Source organism: Ammospiza caudacuta, chromosome 9 (genome assembly GCF_027887145.1).
Source record: "Ammospiza caudacuta isolate bAmmCau1 chromosome 9, bAmmCau1.pri, whole genome shotgun sequence".
NCBI classification, from domain to species: Eukaryota; Metazoa; Chordata; class Aves; order Passeriformes; family Passerellidae; genus Ammospiza; species Ammospiza caudacuta.
Genome location: NC_080601.1, coordinates 6,810,233 through 6,835,078, shown reverse-complemented (window position 1 = coordinate 6,835,078; position 24,846 = coordinate 6,810,233). Strand labels below are relative to the sequence as shown.

The 24,846-nt window shown below is 47.8% G+C and overlaps 1 protein-coding gene across 1 annotated transcript; it reads left to right on the top strand.

Annotated features, from left to right (window-relative positions):
- The first annotated feature begins 17 nt into the window (after positions 1-17).
- On the top strand, positions 18-23,781 carry TUBGCP2 (tubulin gamma complex component 2). Its single transcript, XM_058810631.1, has 19 exons — positions 18-38; positions 1,192-1,337; positions 2,584-2,756; positions 4,010-4,138; positions 4,421-4,600; positions 7,501-7,660; positions 7,993-8,200; positions 8,804-9,003; positions 9,443-9,632; positions 10,151-10,296; positions 10,856-11,036; positions 11,951-12,131; positions 12,326-12,498; positions 13,535-13,663; positions 14,093-14,213; positions 16,571-16,714; positions 17,893-18,021; positions 18,714-18,877; positions 23,557-23,781. The coding sequence occupies exons 3-19, from the start codon at positions 2,607-2,609 to the stop codon at positions 23,660-23,662; spliced, it is 2,691 nt and encodes an 896-aa protein (XP_058666614.1). The 5' UTR covers positions 18-38; positions 1,192-1,337; positions 2,584-2,606; the 3' UTR covers positions 23,663-23,781.
- Positions 23,782-24,846: the final 1,065 nt, after the last annotated feature.

The window sequence follows — 24,846 nt, the reverse complement described above, 5'->3', positions numbered from 1 at the left end:
GCTTCCCGGCGCCAGCGGCGGCACTTCCGGGCGGGCAGGTAGGGATGGGATGAAATTTAATTTAATTTAATTTCATTAATAGATAGTGTATGATAGGGTAGAGCAGGGTATGGAGGGTGGGATGAGGCGCAGCTGAGGTGCTGCCCGGGCCTGTAGGGTCATTCCGGCGGTGGCGATCCCCCCGCTGGCTGTTCCAGTGTGCGGCGCCCCCTCAGGCCCTCAGCCGAGCCAGCCCAGCTCCCGCAGCTCCTCCTCATTCCCTGACCCACAGACACTGCATCCAGAAATCCCTGCAGGATCACTGCCCCAGGTGGTGGGGAAGCCGAGCTTTTAAAGAGATTTAAGCTTAAACTGCGCCAGCCTGTTCTAATGTGAGTCACTTTTGAGTGGAGAGTTGGACCAAGGCTTGCAGCTGTGAAAAATGCATGTATTTTATGATTGGCTTTTCGCAAATATTCAAATGAATATTATATGTGTTGTGTTAGAAAGTTATGCTGTGTTAATTAAGCAGTATGTTAAATATAGTTTTAGGTTATAACAAAATGTTAAAATAGAAACTATGCTATGTAGAATACTTTTTTAAAGAAAGGACTCACAGTGAGATAGCAGCCACAGGACGCCCAAATCTTTCAGAGAAGGAGAATTTATTGCCCTCTTATCAGAAGAAACAAACTTCTTCCCACCTCAAAGGCGCTGTCAGGATTCAGAGGAAGAAGCTGACACTGCCCAGACAGAATCCTGTATTTGAATGGAATTTATGCATCATATATAAAGTGTATTAATATGCAACAGGCTGTTGCTTTTAAGGGTTAATCCTCTGTTAACGTGGGTCCTTTTTCGGGCTTATTTTGCCCAGAACAAGGTACCCAGACATCCATAACTCTTTGTCTCTATTGTCTCATATTGTCCTAATTCAAATTGTCCAAATTATCATTACTCTAATTGTATTACCATTTTTATAACCATTTTATTACTATTAAACTTTTAAAATTTTAAAAACAAGTGATTGGCATTTTTCACACAGGGATCCCTTCCAGCCTAAGTGATTCCACGATCTTGGCAAAACAAAAGTGTGTCCCTGTGCTTGATACATGGATCTGGATTGTATCTGCTTGATACAGTCTGTGTCACATGAATCTCCCTTATTAATTTCCATGGTTCCTGACTCAGGGTCTTGTTTCTGATTTACAGAATCACAGGATGTTCTGAGCTGGAAGGGACCCACAAGGATCACCAAGTCCAGCTCTGGAGTGAATGGCCCATTCCAGGACTGGCCCCACAACCTGGGTGTTTTTAGCACCAGGCTCTGACCTGCTGAGCTCATCTCAGGGTCCTGTGTCAGTATTAAAGTTATTGTTTAAGCATTCTGCAGCGTTTGAGTGGAGTCAGTAAGTGGGCAGTGGAATAGGATGATGCTAAAGTTGGGGAAAAGCTGCTTTGGGGTGATTTCAGAAGCAGCAGCAGCAGGGTCAGCCTGTCAGGACACCAAGCAGTGCTTCCAGCATTCCTTCTGAGTGAAAAACCCTCTGCTGGCCAGCCTCAACTTAAGATTCTCCCCCAGACTTAGAGTTCCTGGCTGGAGCTGTCCCAGCTGCAGCTGTGGCTGCCCCTGGATCCCTGGAATTGTCCAAGGCTGGGTTGGAGGGGACTTGGAGCAGGATGGGACAGTGGAAGGTGTCCCTGCCATGGCAGGGGTGGAACAGATGCTTTGAGACCTAGAACAGAGCTAAAGAATAAAGCAGGGATTTATTAACAGGATCTCCTCCATGGATCCACCTTGGGCAGCACAAGAGCCCAGCCAGGGCTGCACCCAAGGTGAAGCAAAATGGGCACAAAATGAACCAAAATGGGCACAAAATGCACGACCAGGCGCAGGGTCTGTCACTTTGATCAGTTCTGCTCCATTTGCATATTGGAGTAAATTGTCCAATTACAGCTTTAAGTCATTGCAGTCCCATCCTGCTTGTTTTTCTCTCTTCAGTCCACATTGTTTGTACACTTGGGCCTGAGATTTGGATCATTTGTCCTTGGTCCCCAGCTAGAGAAGGAATTGTTTTATTTAGCTATTCTGTGCAGAGAACTCACCATCCCTTAGTGTGTAGATCAAAACTGCACACTAAAGCAGCACAGACTCTGAAAAACACAAAATCTAAAACCTGAGGCACCAGAATGAGACAGGCTTTGAGTCTCTGTCCCAAACCATACTCAAACCCTGCTTGGTTTGCTTCCTCCTCCTTCCCCAGCCAAACATCTCCACATTCCAGAAGCATCTCCCTGCTGGGGCTGTTTTCCCTGGAGGGGCCATTTCCCCTGGCAGGGCTGTTTTCCCTGGTGGATCTGTTTTCCCTGGAGGGGCTGTTTCCCCCGGCAGGGCTGTTTTCCCTGGTGGATCTGTTTCCCCCAGCAGGGCTGTTTTCCCTGGTGGATCGGTTTTCCCTGCAGGGACCGTTTCCCCTGGCAGGGCTGTTTTCCCTGGTGGATCTGTTTTCCCTGCCGGGGCTGTTTCCCCTGGCAGGGCTGTTTTCCCTGGTGGATCTGTTTCCCCTGGAGCAGTGTGATGACCCCTGTTCCCCGTGTCCCCAGGGCTGGTGGCAGGAGGTGGCAGCATGAGCGAGTTCCGCATCCACCACGACGTGAACGAGCTGCTGAGCCTGCTGCGCGTGCACGGCGGCGAGGGCGCCGAGGTCTACATCGAGCTGCTGCAGAAGAACCGCACGCCCTACGTCACCACCAACGTCTCTGCCCACAGTGCCAAGGTCCTGCCACCCTCTGATGGCAAAGCAGCCCGACCTCTCGGTGCCCATCCAGGGAAAATGGGAAAAGGAGGGGCTGGTTGGGTCCGGGGTGGCGGTTCTGGGCGGGAAAAGGTGGAGTGGTTGAGGGAGAGGAGGAATGTTAGGACTGGGGTGTGGGGAAGTTCAAAGAAGGAGGTTGTTTTGTGGGATTTTGGGAGGGAATTGTTCCCTGAGAAGCTGTGGCTGGCCCTGGATCCTTGGAAGTGTCCAAGGTGAGGTTGGATAGGGCTTGGAGCCACTTGGGATAGTGGAAATTGTCCCAGCCCATGGAACAAGATCACCTTGAAGTTCCCTTCCCCTTCCCTTCCCACAGGGCTTGGACCCACCTGGGATAGTGGAAGGTGTCCCTGCCTGTGGAACAAGATCACCTTGAAATTCCCTTCCCACCCAAACCTTTCCTTGATTCCATGATTGTGGTATTCACATTCTCTGAACAGAGGTTCTGTTCAGAATTCATTCTCTCTCCCAGGATTTTTCCTGGGAGAAGCTCAGAGAAGAAGAGAAAACAATTCTTATTTCTATCCACTGCTCCTGTTGTTGCACATGTGGAATGTGTTATGGAGATTGTTTACCCACAGTGGTTTGTTAAATAGACACAGTGAGACTTGTTTTGATTCCTTGGTCAGGTGGGTCACAGCTGTGTCCTGCCTGTCTCAGACAGTCACAGGTTTTTCTTTAGTATCTCCTTTAGCATAGTATACTAATAATACTAATAATATACTAAAAATACTATACTATTCTTTAGTATAGTATGTCTTTAGTATGTCATTTAGTACAGTGTTAATGTAATATAGTAAAACTAAATAAAGCAATTGTTCAGCCTTCTGAAACCATGGAGTCAGAGCCCATTATTCCCCTCTTATTGGGGTTGCTCTTCTACTATACATGATGAAATGGAAATTGTATAAAATGCAATTATATGACTAAAACATGACTTTTTTCTTCTGAATATCTCCCAAATACTAGAGATTAAAGCCTGGCACTCATGATCAGACTCATATACTTTTATAGCTATATAAATCATGTAGCTTTTGTAGCTATAAGACATCTTTCTGTTTTCATTTTTAAAAGCAATCCACCAGTCAAGCTCAGGTGCTATGAAGTCTCCAGCTCTGTCTGAAATTTGGCATCTTCGTAGCCTGAGCTGCTTGTTTGCTCTAATTCCATTTCATTTTAATTATAACTCCATTTAATATTAACCTGCTGTTTTACAGGTGAAAATAGCAGAGTTTTCTCGAACTCCTGAAGATTTTTTGAAGAAGTATGATGAGCTGAAGTCTAAAAACACAAGACATCTGGATTCTTTAGTTTATCTGCTGTCCAAACTCACCGAAGACAAAGAGGTTGGTTCCTCCTTTAGAACTGGGTGTTGAGGAGTAGCAGCAATGCAATGTTTGATTTATGGTAAAGCTCAGTGAAATCTGTAGAAATCAGCAAATGAGCAGTTCTAGCTTTCACTGAGTTATTAAAGCCCTGCTGAGAGTTATGCTCCTCTTGATATAATCCACCAGGACATGGAAAACTGGGACAGAGAGAGCTCTGTGGTTAGATTCAGTACATGGTCACGTGTTTATTTTGTGCTGCCCTGCATTCACAAAACCTTTTCTTTGTTTCTCTATGTACAGACACTCCACTACCTGCAGCAAAATGCAAAAGAAAGGGCAGAACTGGCAGCAAATGCAGGCACCAGCAGCAGCAGCACGAATTTCTCCATCCCCTGCTCCACTTCCAAGATGTCTCTGCAGGAGCTGGAGGAGCTGCGCAAGCAGCTGGGCAGTGTCACGGCCAGCTCCAGTGCACAGCAGGTACAAAGCCCTTCCTTCCCAGGCTCTGGGCACAAAATCTGCCCTTCTGGTAGTCAGACAGTATTAAATCTTGGTGCTGTTCCTTGTAAAAGTGGCTTTTTTCTATTCCAGTCAGTTGAGGTTACATTCTTTGAGGTAATTCTAAGGTAAAATTCACAGTTAAATTCTTCTCTGTGAGGAATCTGGCACAAGCTGCCCAGAGCAGCTGTGGGTGTTTCATCCCAAGGCCAGGGCTTGGAGCAACCTGGCATCATGGAAAAGACACAAAGGAAGAGGAAAACCAGGCTTAGCAAACAGTTAAACATTTCATTAGCAGGAGGTTGTGAGGTCAGAGTGCAAAAGGGCTGATTATTACTTAAATCCCAAATTCTGTTTCCTGTCATTATAAAAAACTGCACTCTGGTAGCTTGACCTGCCAAACAAGACAGGGAGGGAAAAAATGGTGAAAAACTGATGGGTCAAGATAAAGATATTTTGGCTGTAGAAGGCAGAGGAGCAAAAGTTTATGGAGAGTTTTTTGGACAGAGGGGAAAGAAGAAAAGATGCTCAGAGGTCCATAGTGCCTTCTCATGTCTGGTCAGCAAAATCTAACAAGGGACAAGCCTCAGATCACTTCAGGCCCTCAATGGCAAGAGAGATGGACCTTTCATGCTTTGGGTGTCAGCTTGAAGGGCTCTACATGAGTGTGATGGTGGAGGAGAACTCAAATCCTAAACAAAGGGTCCAACCCCTCACCTTGTCAGCAGTGATGAGACCAGCCTTGTCCTACATCCCCTGAAATACTGCACAGACACTGGGCCTGACTCATCCTGATCCTTCACAGACAATCTGAGTCAAGTGGGTGATTTAGATCATGAGGGGAAGATGAATTTCCAGTGATAAAACTGATCTTCTTACCAGGATTTATGTGTGAACTTGCTAAAAGAGGACAGACCTGGAAGTGTCGTTCCCTGGGATGTGCAGTTCACAGCCAGAGGGATTGAAATGCCATCACAAGCCAAGATCTGTGTTCCCTGCTGCTCCATTTGCAGTCTCTTCAGACTTAAAGAGCTGAAACTGTGTTAAAAGGCCCTGATGCTCAGGCCTGTTGGGTCAGTAAAGGCTGGGACAGGAGGACATTCCTTGGAAGTGTTGGTTCTGCTCAGCCTGTGACCAGATGTTCTGTCTGTGAGGGTCACAGATGGAGCTGGAGGTGTTTGTGGAGCTCAGAGTCCAGCCCTTCATCCCCCTCCGTGGATGTTGGCACTGCCCTTGCTCAAGATGTCAGCTGCAGGTTCCCCACCATGACAGTGGCAAGCTGCCACCCTGTGCCAGGGCTGTTGGGTGCCACCTGAGGGTTGGTTCTCAGCCCTGGGAGCTTTCTCCAGGCTGTTGTTGAAGCCTGTAGTGACAGTGACCTGAATTTTGAGTTGCAGAGAGAAGGTGATTCATGTCCCTGTGGCTTGTGCTTTGTCACCAGTGCCACAAGTGCTGTGCCATGTGCCCTGGGATTGCTTGGCACTGACAGAAAGATGATCATGCAGGGGTTGGAGTTAGTGCTTGGACCAGTTTTGGTCCAGGATTCATGGAGGTGGGCGAAGTTTAGTGTTCCCTTTCAGGTGGATGTGTCCTTTATAGCCAAAATGTTGCCTTTTTTGACCTCTGCCAGTTAACAAAATTACACTAGAGCTGGTTGAACTGCAACAGAAGAGCCCTTGTTATAGAATAAACATAGAATAAACATATAGAATAAATATAGTGCCTCTTGTTACAGAATAAAATCAGAGAGTCATCAAGTCCAACCCTGGACTGAATATCACCATGCCCACTAAACCATGTCCCCAGCTGCCATTTCTGCCCGTGTTTTGAACACTTCAGAGGTGGTGACACCACCATTTCCCTGGGGAGCTTGTTCCAGTGATTAACCACTCTCTCAGAGAAGAAATTTTTCCTGCCTGCCATTTGGGAAGACCCACTGGTGGCTGCCCTTCTCCCAAGCAGAACATGTTCATACAACCAACTGAGATTTGCAGTTTAATAGGTTTAGCCATCCTTTGAATTGCTGGCACCTTGCTTGATGCTTCCTATTTCTCCACATCCAAGTCCCAGTTCTGTGAGGGGAGCAGAGGAAATCAAGGTCCTTTCAGCAGATCACAGATCACCCACACATGATGTAAATAATGAAGTCAAATGAGCCTGTGCTTATCCCTTTTCTCACACACACACTCACATCTGTGCAGTTTCTGCAATGGCCCTCAGCAGCCCTGGCTTTGTGCACTTGGGGCTCCAAATGTTCACGTGGGTTGTGCATTTCACAAGCTTCCCCAGCTGATGATTGATCCTGCACTCCATTTATTTTAGTGTCAGAGCTGGGGGTGGGAGAGTCTTTCAGTCTTCAAGAGCTCACTTCCTTCGCCAACTCCCACTCAGAGCAAAAAACTCCATCATTTTCCAGCTCTCTGGGGGTGGATTTGTCTGGGTTGCATTTGGCATTGAGTTCAGAGGTGCTCAGTGCCCCTGGAACAGGATGCTGCTGCTTCTGGAAGGAGTTTGGTGCTGTCTCCAAACCAGCAATCACTGCCTGCTGCTGATGCATGTCCCCATTCTGCTTCCCTGGGTGTGCCCCAGCACCCAAGCCAGTGGGGACAGATGCAGAAAGGCATTATTTGATGTACCCACACATTAAAAGGTCAAATATATGAAAAAATATGCTCTTTTTTGCAGCAGTTGGACAAATTGACTAGGTGGCACTGAGAAATTAAACCCTCCACCATGCTACTGAAATACCAGCCACTCTCCTTTCTGTTCTCAAGTCCATCGATTGGTTTGCTGTCAAATTTTCCCTGAAATTAAACATTTCTTGGACTTCTGAAAGTCTCCTGGTTTTTTCCTTTCTTTCCCTCTCTCTCTTTCTCCAACAGCCTCTTGAGCTTACACGAAAAATCCTCCGGGATAAGCAGAACAAGAAGAATTCTGGGCAGCCCATTCCAGTATTTCCATCCTGGGTGTATGAGAGACCTGCACTCATTGGGGATTTCTTAATTGGCACCAGCCTAAGCACTGACACCACAGTACCAATAGGTATGTGGAACACAGGGGAAATTGCATTCATTTGTGGTGTTTTGTTCTCATTCAGAAATGCTGTCCAGATGTTCACACTCAGCAAAACTTGGCTCTTGGCGCTTCTTTTCTTTGGGCTGTTTTCTGGGTATTTGAATATTTTGGTGGCAGGTTGGGGAAGTTGTTGGTGTTGGAAGTAACTGGGCACTTTTGGGTGGGAGGATTTTCCTGCTGGATTTGGGTAGGAATGAGCAAAGGATTCTGTTCTCCAGGAAATCAAAGTACAAGGCTGAAACAGGTGACACATTTTGTCCTTTTTTTGTCTTGTTTTTTTGTCTCCTCTTTGGGAGCAGGCACTTTGCCACTGGCCTCCCAGGAATCCATGATTGTGGAGGACTTGCTGTACGTGCTGATTGGAGTGGATGGCAGGTACATCACAGCACAGGCCCTGGTGGGCAGGCAGAACAGAGCCTTCTCACTTGATCCAAACCTGGACTTGTCCATCAAGGAGTTGGTGACCAGGATTCTTCCTGTGGCTGCCAGTTACTCTGCTGTCACCAGGTACTGAGCTGGGTTTTGTCAGGGGATCTCCTGTGAGAATAGAGAAGCTGCCATTGTGTAGGTGTTAACTTGCATGCTTAATTTAAACTAGAGGGTATAAAATGAGTGACAGTTTATTTGGGTCAGTTTTAGCTCTGCTGGGTTTTTCCTCTTTGCTACCAGTTCACTTTTTCATTCACACAGCTTTGTTCTTTCCAGTCTTAGCCTTGGTGATTTCAAATAAAATGCAGTTATGGTGTATCTGCCTATTCTGGCTTCTCTTCCCACTCTGCTATGAAATTCCCCATATTTCCTGCTTTTTGCTCCTCTCTGGGCATCCAGGACTGAGAGAACCTTTGTGTGCTGATTCCACTTTCTACACAGTGCTTTTACAACAAACAAATGGTTCTAATTCCCTTATACAAATCCCTTGTGGCTGGAGAGGAAACATCTTCCCACAGCTTTCCCTTCTAGGAAATGTGGGATGAGAAATAAAGGAGAGGGACTGGTGTGATTCCCAGCATGGGATCTCCTGGTGTGCCTGCACAGTGTCCTGAAGGCAGAACTTCCTGAAAATCACACAAATTGCATTGCCTGACAGAGTTTTCATTTTGCTTTTTACAGGTTTATAGAGGAGAAGTCCTCCTTTGAGTATGGACAGGTAAATCATGCTCTGGCTGCAGCCATGAGGACTCTAATCAAGGAATACATGATATTAATTACCCAGCTGGAGCACCTTCAGAGGCAGGGCCTGCTGTCACTGCAGAAGCTGTGGTTTTACATCCAGCCCACAATGAGGACCCTGGAGATTCTGGCTTCACTGGGTAAATTTCCAAAATGTACAGGTTGTGAGAGCTGCAGGGTAGCCAAGCAGGCAGGACATGTCCCATTTGGATTTCCTGCTTTATTAAAGAAGAAAGCCCAGGGGAATTGTACTTGTGAGGGCACTGCACTTCTTCTGGAGAAGAACACTCAGCTTCTAGGGGTGAATGAGCCTTTGGAGCTGTCAGGAGGCACCTCAGGGCCTTTTGCCTTCACAGCCCTTGCCCTTCCCATCAGCTGTATCCACCACTGCTGCCTCTCAGCTCCTTTCCAGACTCCTCTCCAGCTCTGTATGGGTACAATCCCTGGAAATTCCTAGTCCAGCCCCTTGCTTACAGCTACACAGGCAGCTCAGGGGGCCATGTCCAATCTGGAGATTTTATTTCAGGACTTTTCAGGTTGTGTCTTATATTGTTGTTTTGTTTTTGTTTTTAATTCCAGCTACCTCTGTGGATAAGGGTGAATGTATGGGAGGATCAACCCTGAGCTTGCTCCATGACAAGACTTTCAATTACACAGGGGACAGCCAGGCCCAGGAGCTGTGCCTGTATTTAACCAAGGCAGCCAGCGTGCCTTACTTTGAAATCCTGGAAAAGTGGATATATAGAGGCATCATTAATGATCCATACAGGTAAAGAACAGTAAAAAATGAAATAAAATGCAAAACTTCATGAATTCTGATCTGCTTTGTTGAGTCTGTGTTGCCTGGGGGCCTGAAACAACCCTCTTGGAAGTTTTGTGGCTTTTGTAGAGTCACTTGAAGCATTTTGATGTATTTGATAGTTTATGCAGCATTTCTCTTTCCCACATTTTCAGAATCCTAAGGTGGGAACAAAGATGAAGGTAAAATATCTGAAATTAATGCCTTTGTGCTGGTGACAAAGGTGTTTCCTCACCCCTGCACTGACAAACAGATAATGTTTAGCCTTGGCTTATGAACCCTGTAAAATTCTGTTTCTCATTGCAGATCATCAGAGACACTGCATAGTGCTTTCCTCTTGCTTCACAGACAGACAAATTTCAGTTCTTGATTGGATATGTCCTCATGAGACCTTATTTCTGATAGATCCCATTCCCAGTTTGCAGGTCAAAACCAGTAATCCTCATTGTGCCACTTCCTGCCCCTAAACATCTGCTTTAACTGTTCAGTGAGTTCATGGTGGAGGAGCACGAGCTGCAGAAGGAGAAGATTCAGGAGGACTATAATGACAAGTACTGGGATCAGAGATACACTGTTGTCCAGCAGCAGATCCCCTCCTTCCTGCAGAAAATGGCTGACAAAATCCTAAGCACAGGTAGGTGCTTCTGCTGTGACAGAAACCCTGAGGCAGGCTGGTCTTGTGTGAGGAGAAGGGAAATGTCACCATGCCTTGCCACTTTATGGGGTTGTCCAGCTGAATTGAGAGCAGTAGAAGAGTCAGATTTAAAAGGAACCCCAAACCCTATAAATGAAACAGCACAGGAGCCCAGCAGCAAGGGGAGCTGTCTCACTGCTGTTTTGTGAGCAGGTTTTCTGGCTGGATGGAGCTGAGGTTTGACTGAGTGTTAATTTAAACATTCAACCTCTTGTCCTTGTACAAAGTGACTTCAAGAGAAGAGTTTCAGGCCACCTGCAGAGATGTTTTGTCACCACTGGGAAACCAAACCATTTCTAAATCTCCTTAAATGTGATACCAGCTGCCTCTTAAAGTTCTGTATCATCTTTTGAAAAGTGCCTAAATCCTTTCCAACTTTCAGCACAGCACAGTGTAAACATTTCTCAGCACATCTTCCTCTGAAGGGAGTGGTGTGGAAGTTTCCCTGTTGGCTGTACAGCAGGGATGAATATGGGACATTCTTTCTTTTTCATTTCAGGGAAATATTTAAATGTTGTGAGGGAATGTGGGCGAGATGTCACCTGCCCTGTGGCCAAAGAGGTCATCTACACTTTAAAGGAGAGAGCCTATGTGGAACAAATAGAAAAAGCATATAACTATGCCAGCAAAGTTCTTCTGGACTTCCTGATGGAGGAGAAAGAGCTGGTGGCTCACCTAAGGTTGGATTTATTTTACTTAATGCATGATAAATAGATTGGTTCTGCTAAGGGACATAAATTTTTGAAGTTAGCTCTGTTCTCTTGGGATATTACCAAGGTGTTCTCTCTATTTCCATTTAGAAAGGTTGACCTAAAAAAATAAGATTTGGGGTTTTTTTCCCTGGAGAGGAGGAAAAAAAAGTCTAAAATGATAGAAATGTTGAGTGGGAAAGATGTTAGGGATCTCTGGTCCAACTTCTTTGGAAGGCTGTTGCCAAAACTAGGTCAGGGCTTTGTCTAGCCAAGATCAGGAGTGTGGAGCCACCCTGTGTTATGGCTGTGCTCCTGTTTTTGCTCCAAAGCCTGCAGTTATCATGTGTCATCTCTGACCAGGCACTTGGTTAATCCTCAGGCTCACCTCAGAACTGCTTCCAAGCTCTGTGCCCACCACAGGGAACACTTCCTGGTGCCAGGTGAACATCAAAGTTCATGTGTCCTGTTACAGCAAAAGTCTGCTGGATTTTAAAAAATTAATACAGATATTTGTTGAGAGGAAGGCAGGATTCTGCTCAGAACTGGCAGCTGCCCCTTGGCTGGAGCAGATCTGGGAATTGTTCAGGACAGCAGTAGGAGCCTGCACACAGCACACCTAGGAGTTTTGGGGTTTTTTTCATTTTTCTAGGCAAAAAACAACAGCAGCAGCCCTGATCTGACTGCACAGAAGTGTCCTGACTGAGGAGGTAGGGAGGAGGAGACATCCATAAAAGCCTGGTCTCCAAACTGGTTATTTATGGCTGTGTGTGCTCTCCAGAAAGAGAAATATTTTGTGCTCAAACCCCCCAGGCTCGTTTGAATTAATTGCATTTGTTCCTTTAGGTTTGATATGGCTTAACTTTAAGAAAAGTCATCAATTATCTTTTCATTTTCTTGAGCAGATCTATAAAACACTATTTCCTGATGGATCAAGGGGACTTTTTTGTTCACTTCATGGATCTGACAGAGGAGGAACTGAAGAAGCCTGTGGATGACATCATAACAACAAGGCTGGAGGCTCTGCTGGAATTAGCCCTGAGAATGAGCACAGCCAACACTGATCCCTTCAAGGATGATTTAAAGGTGAGAATGGGTGGAAGCAGAAGATAAATTGATTTTGAGCAGAAGGTGTGGGAGATCTGTGTTGTGCCTGTGAGAACCTGCTGCTTCCTAGGTTGGTGTGACAGCAGTGACTCTGACCTTGGGCACCTTGCTGTTGTTCCACAGCAGCTCTGGGTGTCCTGTGGCTTCATTTTTTCCCTGCTCTTCCCTTACAGATTGACTTGATGCCCCATGACCTCATCACACAGCTGCTGAGGGTGTTGGCCATAGAAACAAAGCAGGAGAAAGCCATCATCAGTGCAGAGCCCACAGAGCTCACCCTCAGCGGCCTGGAGGCCTTTTCCTTCGACTACATTGTGAAGTGGCCTCTGTCCCTCATCATAAACAGGTAAGGCATCAATCCACTGAGGGAAAAACAGCCTGGTACTCTCCCAAGAGGCTTTCCATGCAGGAATCAAACATTCCTCAAAGCTGGAGAGCAGAAGAAAACACACTTTCTGCTATCTCTGGTTGCAGACTCAAAGCATTCAGGCTGTTGCTACTCTAACAGGCTATTTTGCATTTAACTGAGCTGTGAGGGTCCAAATGGAATTCTGCAGGAATTTGCTTCTTGTTTCCCTGGGAAAACACTGCTGCGAGCTACAAGCAAATGGGACAAGCAGCACTGAGTGAGCTGAGTGGCAGATTCCAAATTGCTGAATGCCAGCAATTAACTCCTCCCTTAATTTCCCCTCTTCCATTGAAAAATTCCATTGAATCAGTGAGACTTTCCCAACGACGCGACGCTTTTGGGATTTTGTCTCTTCCTTCCCAACACAGTGTGTTAGCTCTGGTGGTAGCTATGGAAGTGAAAATAGGATTTTGGTAAGGTTTCCTGAACTGTATCGACTGGAGCTCTGCAGACACCTACGCCCAAGTGTCTGAGCACAGACCTGAATCCAGTCCCAGAGCTATAAATAAGCAGCCCCATCTGCTTGTGACAGTGCATTGCTGCTGGGGTAATGCTGCCTGGAGCTTGGTTACAGCTTTGCCTCCCCTTTTTTTGGAAAATCTGGCTAAATTCTAAAATCTTGGTGAATTCTTGGGTGACCATCTCAGCCTTAGCATGGTGACCACAGTGTCTGCACCTTCCCTCCCAGCCCATGTGAGTGACCCCTGCCTGGAACTGGAGGGAATTAAGGAGGCTGGTGATGAACCCACTGGCAGGAAATATGGAGGAGGGTCTCCTTGGAGAGGAATTCTTTGGGGGGGGTTGCAAATGTGGCTCTCTTGCTTTGGTTCAGTGCAGATCTGTGTGTGTCTGAAGGCGTGAGGAACATATTGTGTAAAGTCTCTTTACCTCTGAGCAGCCTCAGCCTTCACAGCTTGGTCTGTCAATCAGAGCAGGACTTCAAAATCTGCATGGGCTTCTCCTTTCTTTCCAGGAAAGCACTGACAAGGTACCAGATGCTTTTCAGACACATGTTCTACTGCAAGCACGTGGAAAGGCAGCTGTGCAATGTTTGGATCAGCAATAAGACAGCCAAGCAATTCTCCCTGCATTCAGCTAAGTGGTACAGCTTTTTATTTGTTTTTTTTTCAGTTTTGGGTCTCCTTCTTGCTAATTAGATACCTCATGACATAGCTCAGACAATACTGAGCCGAAAAAGATCCTTACAAATGTCTTACAGGCTCAGAGACATCAATTTGTAACATTTTAGGTTTCACTCAATAGCTGTTTGTAAAGTTGCTTTAATATTTAATATCAAAATTTTCGTTTTGTATGAACAAATATTTAAAGCCTATGCCAGGTTCAAAACTCTGACTCTACTAATTGAAAAATACTCAGAGCTGGTTTGCAGTGACTATAATCCCTCTCACACTGCAGCAAGGCATTTGCTAGGACAGAAATATTTAGCTCTGTGCTTGGCTGTGCAAGGCTGGTGCTAGTTCTCCGTGGCATTTGCTAGCTCTGAGATGTGTGGGTGTGATTTCTCCCCTAGGTTTGCTGGTGCTTTCACACTGCGGCAGCGGATGCTGAATTTTGTGCAGAATATCCAGTATTACATGATGTTTGAAGTGATGGAGCCAACATGGCACATCCTGGAGAAGAACCTGAAGCTGGTGAGTGAAGTTGGAATGGAAGGCTTAACAAATGTAAGGCCTAATTTCAGTAACTGCAGCTGTCTGTTGGTTTTTTTGGAGGCATTAAAATATCTGGGAGCTGCTGTTCCTGCCACATTGCAGAGTGCTGCTGTTCTGCACCACCTTTCTGCTTGATTAGTCATACATCCCTTTCCTGTGCTGCATCCTCCTGTCTCACTCTGCTCCCTGTTATGTAAAGGCAGGTTCTGCTCAACATTCCCATCCACAGGAGAGAGAGAGCTGTGCAAAAGGAAGGTGGATGCAAAGGTCATAAGCCAGTCCAGGCATCTCCAGCTGATTCCTTGGCTGGGTTACAGTGCTCCTAAAGTAGAGCCTGTGCTTTCCCTTCCATGAAACTGCCAAGGACTGGCAGGCAGGGAATGCTTGGTTTAAAAAATACCATTATTATCATCATCATCATCATCATCATCATCACCATTCCCTGTGGTAGTCACCTTGTGATCAGATGCTTCTGGGTTGTGCATCTTTTTCCTCTTACACCCTGAAAAACACAAAACACTCCTCTGAGGTACCAAACCACCCAACACCCCTGCAATCAGCTCTCTTGGCAGCCCTTGTGGATCTTCAGCATCATCTGATCCTGCCTTAGCTCTTCCTGTGCCCTGAGGAGGTTTTTGGGGTCAGCTAGCCAACATTTTCATGCCCTGTTATGTTTTTTTTCCTGGAGAATTCACAGGAGGGAGCAGGTCTAGGATTGTGTCTCTGCACATTCTTGGCAGAACTTCTGAATGAGAAAGGGTTCATATGTCAAGCTCCTGGATAATCTGGGAATTGTACTTATTTCTTAATTTTGTTGCAAGTTTAGGTTTGTGAAATACATCATTTAGTTTACTGTACTTGCATGGAGGCTGTTGTTGAAGTTATCCTGTCCCTGTTTTCTCCTTTAATTTGTATTTTAGGGGGGAAAAGGATGATCCTCACTGGTCTCATGTAGTACATTTTATTTGTCACACTTCTCTCTTCCTAAAGAGAGGTGCTCTCTTCCTAAAATTGTGGCTGGGATCTTCATCTGCACAACATCACTGTCTTCATCAACACAACTTCATCATCATCTTCATTAGAAAGCTGCACTTGTCCCTGTTCTGCAGTAGCTTAAAGGGATGTGGTGTGGGTTCCAAAATGCTGGGAATTCTCAGAACTTTGGGCTTGTAAACTAAAGCTTAGAATTAAAGACAGGATTTGATCTGAGATCTTGGAAAAAGGCTTCCAAACTTAGGTGCTAGAAGTGAGAATGTGGATTTATAGTTTAAAGCATGTTAAGTTAAGAAGAGGAAAGTTTAGAGTTTTAGAGTTTAAGATATAGAAAAAATAAAAGTGGTTACAGGGGTAAACAAAAAGTTTAGAATGTGGTACTGTAAGTTTGTGTGTCATAACATGATTGGCTAAGCGAGCTGTAGCATGAGTCCATATTTAAGGATTGGGTCCAAAACATAAATATCCTTGTTGGCAGTGTTTTATTGGTCAATAAATCCTTAAGAGATCTTGTAATTAGGGGTCTTGTAACTTTCTAAACCATACAATAAAGATGTGAGCCAAACTCACTCTTCAATAAACCACATCATCTGAAAACTCAGAAATCCATCTCTAACTCATTCAAAATTCCTTCCAAAATCCCCAAAGTGTGGGAGGGGTTTCCTGCACTGGTCCTGCTGGAGCAGTGTGGATGCTGAGGCAGTTTGAGTCCTGTGGTTCTTTGCTAAGCTTTGATTTGTGTTCTGAGCTTCAGCACTGTGCAGAGTGAGAGGGAGTTTTAATCTCTCATTCAAAACTCTAGACTGAAACAGCCTGTTGGAGTAGCAGAGATGAACAAAAATCCTACAGAATCCTCCCAACACTGCATGTCCCAGTTCCTTATTGGGTCCTAAAGCATATTTCTGAATAGCCTGTATGCTTTAATTGAGTTTATATGAGTTTATTAACATTTAAGATTTATTGACATTAAGATTTGTTTTTCCCTTTTGCTCTTGTTTTCACTGACTTTACTGAGGTTGTGGAGGTGGGAGTGGCCATGACAAGCAGATTTAAAAACAAAGGAAATGCAAGTTCATAAAGCAGATAACTCCATCCTTTCCAGGGAAGAGCTTGGGTGATCAAAGCAAGCATTTTGTGGGCAGTGGTGTGATAAATGAAAGGTTTAAAGCCTGTGAGGGCTGTTGAAGGCAGCAATGCAGATGCAGTCTCCATCTCTGGGTGTTTCTGGGAGCTACACCAGGAGTTGCTCACTCTGAGGGGTCCCTGGCAGAGGCAGGGTGCTGGGCTGCAGCTTTGGGGCAGAGCATGGTTTGGTTTGTCATTTTTGGGCTGTCCTGTCACAGGCATCCAACATTGACGATGTCCTGAGCCACCACACCAGCTTCCTGGACAACTGCCTGAAGGACTGCATGCTCACCAACCCAGAGCTGCTCAAGATCTTCTCCAAGCTGATGTCTGTGTGTGTCATGTTCACCAACTGCATGCAGGTGTGTACAGCCTCCCTGTGCCACAGTCCCTGTGCCACCCCACGTGGACTTGTCTCTGTTCCCTCTGTCTGCAGCTTTAGGGTTTCACAGCTGACACCTCTCCTAAATGGTTTCTGTGGCTTCTTACTGCACAAAATTCTCCTTTTTCCATGGGGAGATCAGGTTCATATGGACCAAATTCCCTCTCTTGAGGTGTAAATCATAGTGCTCTGTAGAGATCTCTCTTGAGGGTGAGGTGAGGGGTGCATTCCAGCATCAGGGAGCCCACACAGCTTTTCTAAAATTCACTTTCCAGTGGGTTGTGAGAGATCTGTGTACCAGCATTGAAAAGACAGGTGTCTGCTGAGGAAGGCAGGAGCTTCCTTGAAATGGAAAATGGAAACCTCTTCCCTATGAATTATTGTAATTTTGAAATTAAGGGGCTCCCATGCAAGATATGGAAATAGGAATAACAGTTCTTTACTAGGAAAATTAAAATACAGATGCAATAGTACAAAAAGATAAACAGAGCCAGAGCAGTCCCTGCCCCCTGTGTGTCAGGGCGGTGTCCCAGCCCCATCCCAGGGGGGCTCAGCCCTCCTGCAGTGCCAGCTGTGGCTCTGCTGCAGCAGGGATCCTGCACAAGGGGGAGTTTTCCTCTGCAGCTCCAGGGCTGCTGGAGATGGGCCTGGGCTCCTCTGGCCATGCAGGGCAGCAGAAAGCTGCTCCTCTGGGAATGCAGGGGGCAAAGGCTGCTGTGGGGTCCCAAAGCTCAGATTGGATCCAGGTAGGAATGCTTGGCTCCTCCCCTGGGCGGAGCATCTCCCCATGGGATGGTGGGATTGGATCAGCCCTGCAGGGACACTCACTGGCCATGGACAGGAGATAATTAATAATTAATGGCCTATGAACAGAAGATAACTAATAATTAATGGCCCATGAACAGCAGAGATCTCCTGGAGGGAGGGTTGGTTGTGGAAGAGATAAACAAAACTGCCCAGTTAACAGCAGAGAACTGCCCCACCTCTGACAGATGGAAATAGAATCCACACCCCCATTTCCAGCCTCAGACCTGCATGCTGAATTCAGACTCACAGTTAGCTCTCCAGGGAGTTGGGGTGGGCACAGCTGAGCCTTGTGCTGTGCCACAAAGGAAGAAATGAGCTGTAACCATGTCCCCAACGCTGTCCCCTTGCCAGAGGTTCACCCAGAGCATGAAGCTGGACAATGAGATGGAGAGGCTCACCCTGGAGCACGGCACCATGCTGGGCCCTCCCACCGAGGAGGAGCGTGCTGAGGAGGCTGCCAAGAAGAAGCTGACCAACAAGGTGGGACACTCTGGCCAGGGTGGCCATGTGCAGGTAGCCCTTCCTGGTTTCTAGACCACCTCTGGCCCCAAAACCACAACCTTTGTGGAATTGTGGGCAGTGTGGAGCTCTGCTGGAGTTCTCAAAGCCTGTTTGAAGACCCTGTCTCTCCCACTGCAGTCCCTGCACTGGTATTTGAGTTTCACTTGTGTTTTCAGCTGTGCAGAGCCACATCCAGGCTTTGAAAATGCCAGCAATTCACCATTCCCAGAGTGTGAGCAGGGCTCTTTGCAGTCCATGGCTTTCACACCTGGGGGATCTGTCCTGTCCATATTTCTCTGTCTGGATGCACAGGGGGTTTGCTCTGTGGCTGGCAGATCCTGCTGTCCCTCTGGCACACACTGCATCACCATGCAGTCACAGAGCTCCAGAGGTCACAGCCTGTCATAGGCAACACACATTTTCTGCCTGCTGGCTTTTCCTCCTGCTTGAAAATGAGCAATGGCAGCATTTATCTGTGGATAACTCAGCTGGGATCTGCTCTGGGCTTCTCCCAGGCTGGGCACAGCAGGGCTGTTAGCTACCAAGGACTTGGAGAGGTTTATTTCAGAGTGAAGTTTGCTGGCAGTGCTTTTGGGTGGGTTAGGGAATGGAGGGAATCACTGTGAGCAGATCAGCACCCACATGGGGCCACTCTGCCTTTGTCTTGGCAGCTTTTAGCAGAGCATGCTGACAGCCTGCACCTCACATCTGGCTTTGAAGCCACCATCAACAAGTTTGACAGCAATTTCTCCACACATCTGCTGGACCTGCTGGACAAGCTGAGCGTGTACAGCACCAATGACTGTGAGCACAGCATGCTCAACATCATCTACAGGTGAGCCAGGCCTTCCCTGTCTGTGAATTCCCCTCCCCAGGTCCCAGGTTCAGCTCAGGAAATGCTCATTATAACTGAGAAATGTGTTTATTTAGGAGCTCTGAGCAGCCTGGGCTAGAGGAAGGTGTCCCTGCCCATGGCAGGGGGTTGGAATGAGATGGGCTTTGAGGTGTCTTCCAACTCAGACCATTCTGCTTTGCATTTCTACCCTAGGCTTTAGGAAAACCCCAAAGCATTCCTCTGAATTGTGTGAAATTTGGCCATTAATATTGTAAATGTAGTGTTAGTTTTCCTGGGGTTGTCTCACTGTGGAGACAGTGAATAAACCAATTTCCAACTACAGGGTTAGCATTCCAAGATGAGAAAATCACACAAAGGTTTTATCATTAAGTGTCTATTTTAAGTTCCCATATTGCATTTATTCCACTTCTTGGAAATCAGAATTCCTTCAGAAATACATAAAAGTCAGGTACACAGGATGGGAGGGGAGAGAAAGCAGATGGAAGTTTTGCTGCTGGGTGTTGCTTTTTCAAGAAAAAAAACCCTGGATGTTCTGTTCCCTGTCCACCTGCACTGACATCTTTTCTGGGCGGCTGATACCCCCACAGCTCTGTTGAGATGTGCTACACCTGAGAGCAGAGAGAGAGGGAATGTCTCACAAGTGTTTTTTAAGGAGATTGTTGTCCCCTCCTGGTGCTGCTTCTGACAGCATCTGTCAGGGCTGTCAGGATTGCTGGTACTTTGCAAACCCTTGTTAGGTGAAGTATTCCCACAGGAGATTGTGCTTCCACTTGTCCTTTTCTTCTGGGAGCTTCTTGTCCAGCCCCTTGTCCAGGTTGGCACAGCCCCTGGCAGTGCCCCAGAGCTGCTTGGTGTTCTGAGCTCTCCTGCTTCCACCCCCTGTCAGGGGAGCATTCCCAGCCCCCAGAGCTGCCCCTGTGGGTGCTGCTGAGCCCATGAAGTGGGAATGTGGGTGAGGAGCCCTTCTCCACAGCCCTAAGAACTCTGGCTGGCTCCAGCTCTGAAGTAACCAGAGTCAGAGGTCTTCTCCTCATCTTGGAATTCCTCCAAAGCACTGTTTGTGTGGCTGTGGTGTTGTTCCTGTCAGGACTAACCAGGGCCCCCAAATCTCTGCAGGACCTTTTGGGAGAGGCTGCTGTGGCTTCTCAACATTTCATGTCACCCTTCATGTGCCTGGAGACCCCAGCTCATCATCATCATCATCATCATCAGGCTGTTGAGGTTCCAGGCAGGATCCATCTGTAGCAAAGGCTGGCAGGATTCAGCTCTCCCTGTTCCCTGGCTGCCATCACTGCTGGGTGTCACAGGAGCATCCAGACTGGGTTAGATTCAGGGATTGGGTCCACAGGCAGCTGAGTCACCCAGGCAGGAGCATTCAGTGCTCCTCAGTGCTCCAGCTCTCCTCCTTTATCCTTTTTTTTTTTACATTTTTCCCATCTCCAGTACAAGTTCTAACAGAGGGGAATGTTCATGTTCATGACTTCCCCATCCAGGAGATCTTGATGGCAGCTCACCCCATGATCCCAGGGCACAGGGGACATGGCCAGGACACTGCTGAGGACCAAATTACCAACTCTGCCATGGTGGGAATGTCACCCTGTGCCAGGACAGTGGGACAGCCTGGCTGTGTGTCCTGCCCAGGGTGCCACACCAGGAGCTGCTCCATCAGTGTCACAGCCCCTCTGGGGCTCAGCTGGGCCAGCAGGTGACTCCTGAGCTGTGAAACCTCTGCAGCTGCTGCTGCCAAGCACAGAGAGGTTGGGTTGTGCAAGCAGCACTTCCTGCTTCAGGGGAAAGGAGAAGTGATGGTGCAGATGATGCAGTGCTGCTGTCTGTGCTGTGTGCTGTGGACAGTGACCCAGCTGCACCCAGAGGCTCAGGGGAGGGTCTGGCTGCTTTGCCCTCCCTTTGTTCCCATGTCCCTGTCCTTATGCCACCAGGGCTGTCACCACTGTCATGTCCCCCCCTAGACTGAACTCTCTGGGACCACTTGAGTCTTCATCAGGACATTGGAGTTGCTGGACTTTTCCTGTCAACCCAGATGTCCCCAGTTCCTCAGTAGAAATCCTGGGTGTGAACAGCCCAAGGGACCTTTCCTGTCTGATGTCCCCAGTTCCTCAGCAGAAATCCTGGTGTGAACAGCCCAAGGGACCTTTCCAGTCCCTGCTCAGGGCTGGTGAAAGGGTGGGAGCCCCACAGTGAATGTCACCCAGAGGTGACATTTAGCTCCCATTCAGGTTGGAGGGATTGCTGGCTCCAGGCCTGGGCTCTATGGCAACAGGAACCTGAGAAGCAGAGTGGAGACAGTTGCCATCTGAAATAACATATTTGAGAGAGTTTATAAGGAAGAGTTTGTAAGACACACCACACTTTTCTTCTAATTTATAACCTTTTTATGGGACTGCTTTCCAACAGGGATCATCAACATGTCAGATAAATAACAAAATTCACAGTTCTGGTACTTGCTCATCATTTACTTGATCCTGGTTAGCACTTACTCATTTTGTGGTACTGAGTAACTGAGACATTTTATTTGTGGCATCAAGCAACAGGAGATGGAGATGCAGAGGGTTTCCTCCAGAGCTCACAGGTGACAGATCTCTGCTGTGCCCAAGCCCTGCTCAGTGTGTCATGGACTAGAATCAGAAAATCTCCTGAGGTGGAAGGGACCCAACAAGGATCTTGCAGACACCCCAACAATCCCACCCTGGAGCAGTGCCCAAGCTCTCCTGGAGCTCTGGCAGCCTCAGGGCTGTGCCCATTCCCTGGGGAGCCTGGGCAGTGCCAGCACCCTCTGGGGGAAGAACCTTTCCCTAAAATCCAACCTAAACCTCCCCTGGCCCAGCTCCAGCCTTTCCCTTGGGAGTGCAGGAACTCTCCAGCCACTGCAACACATCCCAGGAGTGAAAAGGTGTAGAACTACAGTGGAGAGGGCTCTGTCAGCAGGATTAGTTAAGTCCTCATTCTTAGAAATCTCATACATCAGTGTGGTTACCAGCATCCTTCCCTTACCAGTGTGGAGGAAGCTGAGCTCAGAGTAGGTCACCAGGACATGGAGTGGTGCAAACCTCTCCACAAAACAAGAAATTGGCACGTAAGCACATGCTGAGGGAGCACCACAGAGATTCTGAAGAAATGGTTATCAGGGATCACTTGAAACTAAAAACAGCTGAAAGGGAAGCCAAGCAAAATCTGCCAGTCACTGAGCTGGGCATGAAGCAGCTTTAGAAATGGAGCAGGTGCTCAAAGCAGCAAGTCCTGGCCTTGTGTTTGAAGCAAAACTTGCCCAGAGCTCTCACCTCAGTGTCAGGTTTCCCTGGTTCAACTCCTCGGGGATGAAGGCGATGTAAAGCTTTTCAGCCAGGAGAGAGCAACAGATAAATTCCATCTGTCGAGGCTCTGTTTTCTGCAGGCACCAAAAAATGTCAAGGAACAATTTGTTGCCGTTTGTGTGAGGTTGTTAAGCAACATGAAACTCAAATATTGTGCCCATTCAGTTGGTACTGGAGCAGCCTAATTTGAGAAAGGGAGAGAGTAACTTTGGTGTGATTCATGGGCTGTCACTGCCTGCCTGCTCAGTGATCCAGGGCACACGAGCTGCACAGGCTGGGGGTGCTCTGGGATGTGCCAAGGGAAGGTCACAGCAGGCTTGGGGCTGGGTGGCATCACTCTGGATGATCAGGGAGGTGGGGTTGTGGTGGTACCCCTGGTGGTGAGTGCTTTGGAGAGGCTTTTCCAAGTGTCACCTGTGGCTGAGCACCTTCTGGCCATGTGCTGGTGTTGGTGAGTTGTGGATTCATGGGGAGCATCCTGATGTTAGCCAGGGAATGGTGGGGATGGGAACCTCAGCATTTCCTGGTGCTGGGTGGATTTCCTGTGGGAGTTAGGGCTGAGCTCTGGGGTTTCAGCACTGCTGGGGAGGGCTGGGAAGGTGCAGACCCTGAGCAACCCTTGTCCACACGAGACACCTCTGTGTGGCCTGCAGAGGAGCTGTGAGCATTTGATCCTTCCCAGTGTGTTTGGGACAGATTCCTGATGCATTTCCCTGTCAAAGGCTTGGCACAGAGCAGGTGTCACCACACCCATGGCACAGCACACATCCCGTGCAGGGACAGGGCTCCCTGGTGTCACTGGGGTATTTTCTGAAAAATCTCCTGAGAGGCTGAGAAGCCTCAGAAAAGAGATTTAAACAATAATTATCTGATTGCTTGGGATGTAGTTTGGAGGTTGCTCACCAACAGGTGCATCTTTGATTGGTTCCATGTGAATTGTTTTTAATTAATGACCAATCACAGCCAGCTGTGTTGGACTCTCTGGTCAGTCACGAGTTTTTATTATCATTCTTTTCTAACCTTCTGATGCATCCTTTCTCTTTCTTTAGTATAGATTTAGTAGATAATTTTATTTTAATATAATAGAATATCATAAAATAATAAATCACCCTTCTAGTTGAGAAGGCTGTTGGGAACTTGGGAGTCAGATTCTCATCTCTCGCCTTGTCTTGGGGACCCTCAAAACAACACCGCAACAACTGGTGACAGCAATTGTTACAACACCACAGCAATTGGTGACAACAGTTGGTGACCAGAGCACCCCGTGGGTGTCCTGGGGGGTTTCCTGCTGCCACCAGCCCTGCCCAGGTGTGTTCTGTCCCTCAGGTTGGACTTCAATGGCTTCTACACGGAGCGCCTGGAGCACATGTCGGCCGAGCGCAGCCGCAAGGCGCCGCCGCTGCTGCCCCGCCTGGCCGTGCCTGCCCAGTGAGCCCAGCCCACCCTGCCACCAACCCTGCCAACCCTCACCCTCCTGACCTGTTTGTAATGTTTCAGGCTTTTTTTGCTCTTTTTTTTTTATTACTGTGTTGTACTCTGATGTGTTTGTGTGTTGTAAAATAAATTTAAAAACAATAACAACAAGAAAAAAAATCAGGGTTGTTTTGTCTGTTAACAGAACACAAATTGTTGTGGATGCTCCATCCCTGGGAGTGACCAAGGACAGGCTGGACAGGGCTTGGAGCAGGCTGGGATAATGGAAGGTCTCCCTGCCCATGCCATGGGATAACCTTTAAGTTCCTTTCCAACCCCAAGCCCGCAGCACAGCAGTTCCAGGGAATCTGAATATTGCCTGAGAGCAGGTGCATAGAGGGAAGGAAGAACATGAAACTCAAATGTCTCCCAGGAACAAGGGGTAACCAGGGCCAGGGGCACAGAGGCCTTGGGGGCAGGAGTGGGGACCTGGGGATGTGTGTGAGGGCTGTGGGCACAGGACTGAGTGCTCCTGTCCTTCCTCTCCCTCACTGCTCCTGTGCAGGGACCTCCAGAGCTCGCAGGAGGGAGAGCCAGGTTCTGTGTGCTCCATGGCCTACAGCTGCTGATGCTGCTTGCCAGAGGGAGAGAGAGCCCAGCAGAGTGGGGACCAGCAGCCAGCACTGAGTCCCACTGGAAGTCATGGAGAGTTCATTGAATCAACAGTGAATTTATGACTAATCCCAAATCCGCTCACACCCACGTGCCTCTGTCCATTTCCATTTCCTGGTTGTCCCTGGCCAGAAACACCCAGAAGTACAAACGTGCCCAGCTTATCTGCCCTGATCTCCCAGCTCCAGTGCTTCCTGTGACAGTCCAGCCACCCCAGTGCCCTGAGTGCCCCTGCAGAGCCACAGGACATGTCCCACCAAGCCATACACACAGTCCCCGGTGCCACCCGGACCGTCCTCCCACCCCAATGTCCTGTGGGCACCCTCCTCCACCTCACTGACCCAGCCCCCCGTGCCCCAGGGACTGTCCCCAGAGCCTCACAGCCAGCCATGGTTCCCCACAGAGCACTCCTGGATGCTCATGGACGGTCCCCAGTGTCCCCTCTGGTGTCCTGCAAACCTTCCCTGTCACCCTGCGCACGCCAGGGACCATCCTGATACCCTGTGAGCCCTTCCCAGTGCCCCAGGGACC

Bases quoted from the DNA above. Each gene is read 5' to 3' on its own strand.
- TUBGCP2 (XM_058810631.1), top strand. From the start codon at position 2,607: ATGAGCGAGTTCCGCATCCACCACGACGTGAACGAGCTGCTGAGCCTG. The intron at 7,661-7,992 runs GTATGTGGAACA...CTTTGGGAGCAG, and splicing joins TGACACCACAGTACCAATAG to GCACTTTGCCACTGGCCTCC. The intron at 14,214-16,570 runs GTGAGTGAAGTT...GTCCTGTCACAG, and splicing joins TGGAGAAGAACCTGAAGCTG to GCATCCAACATTGACGATGT.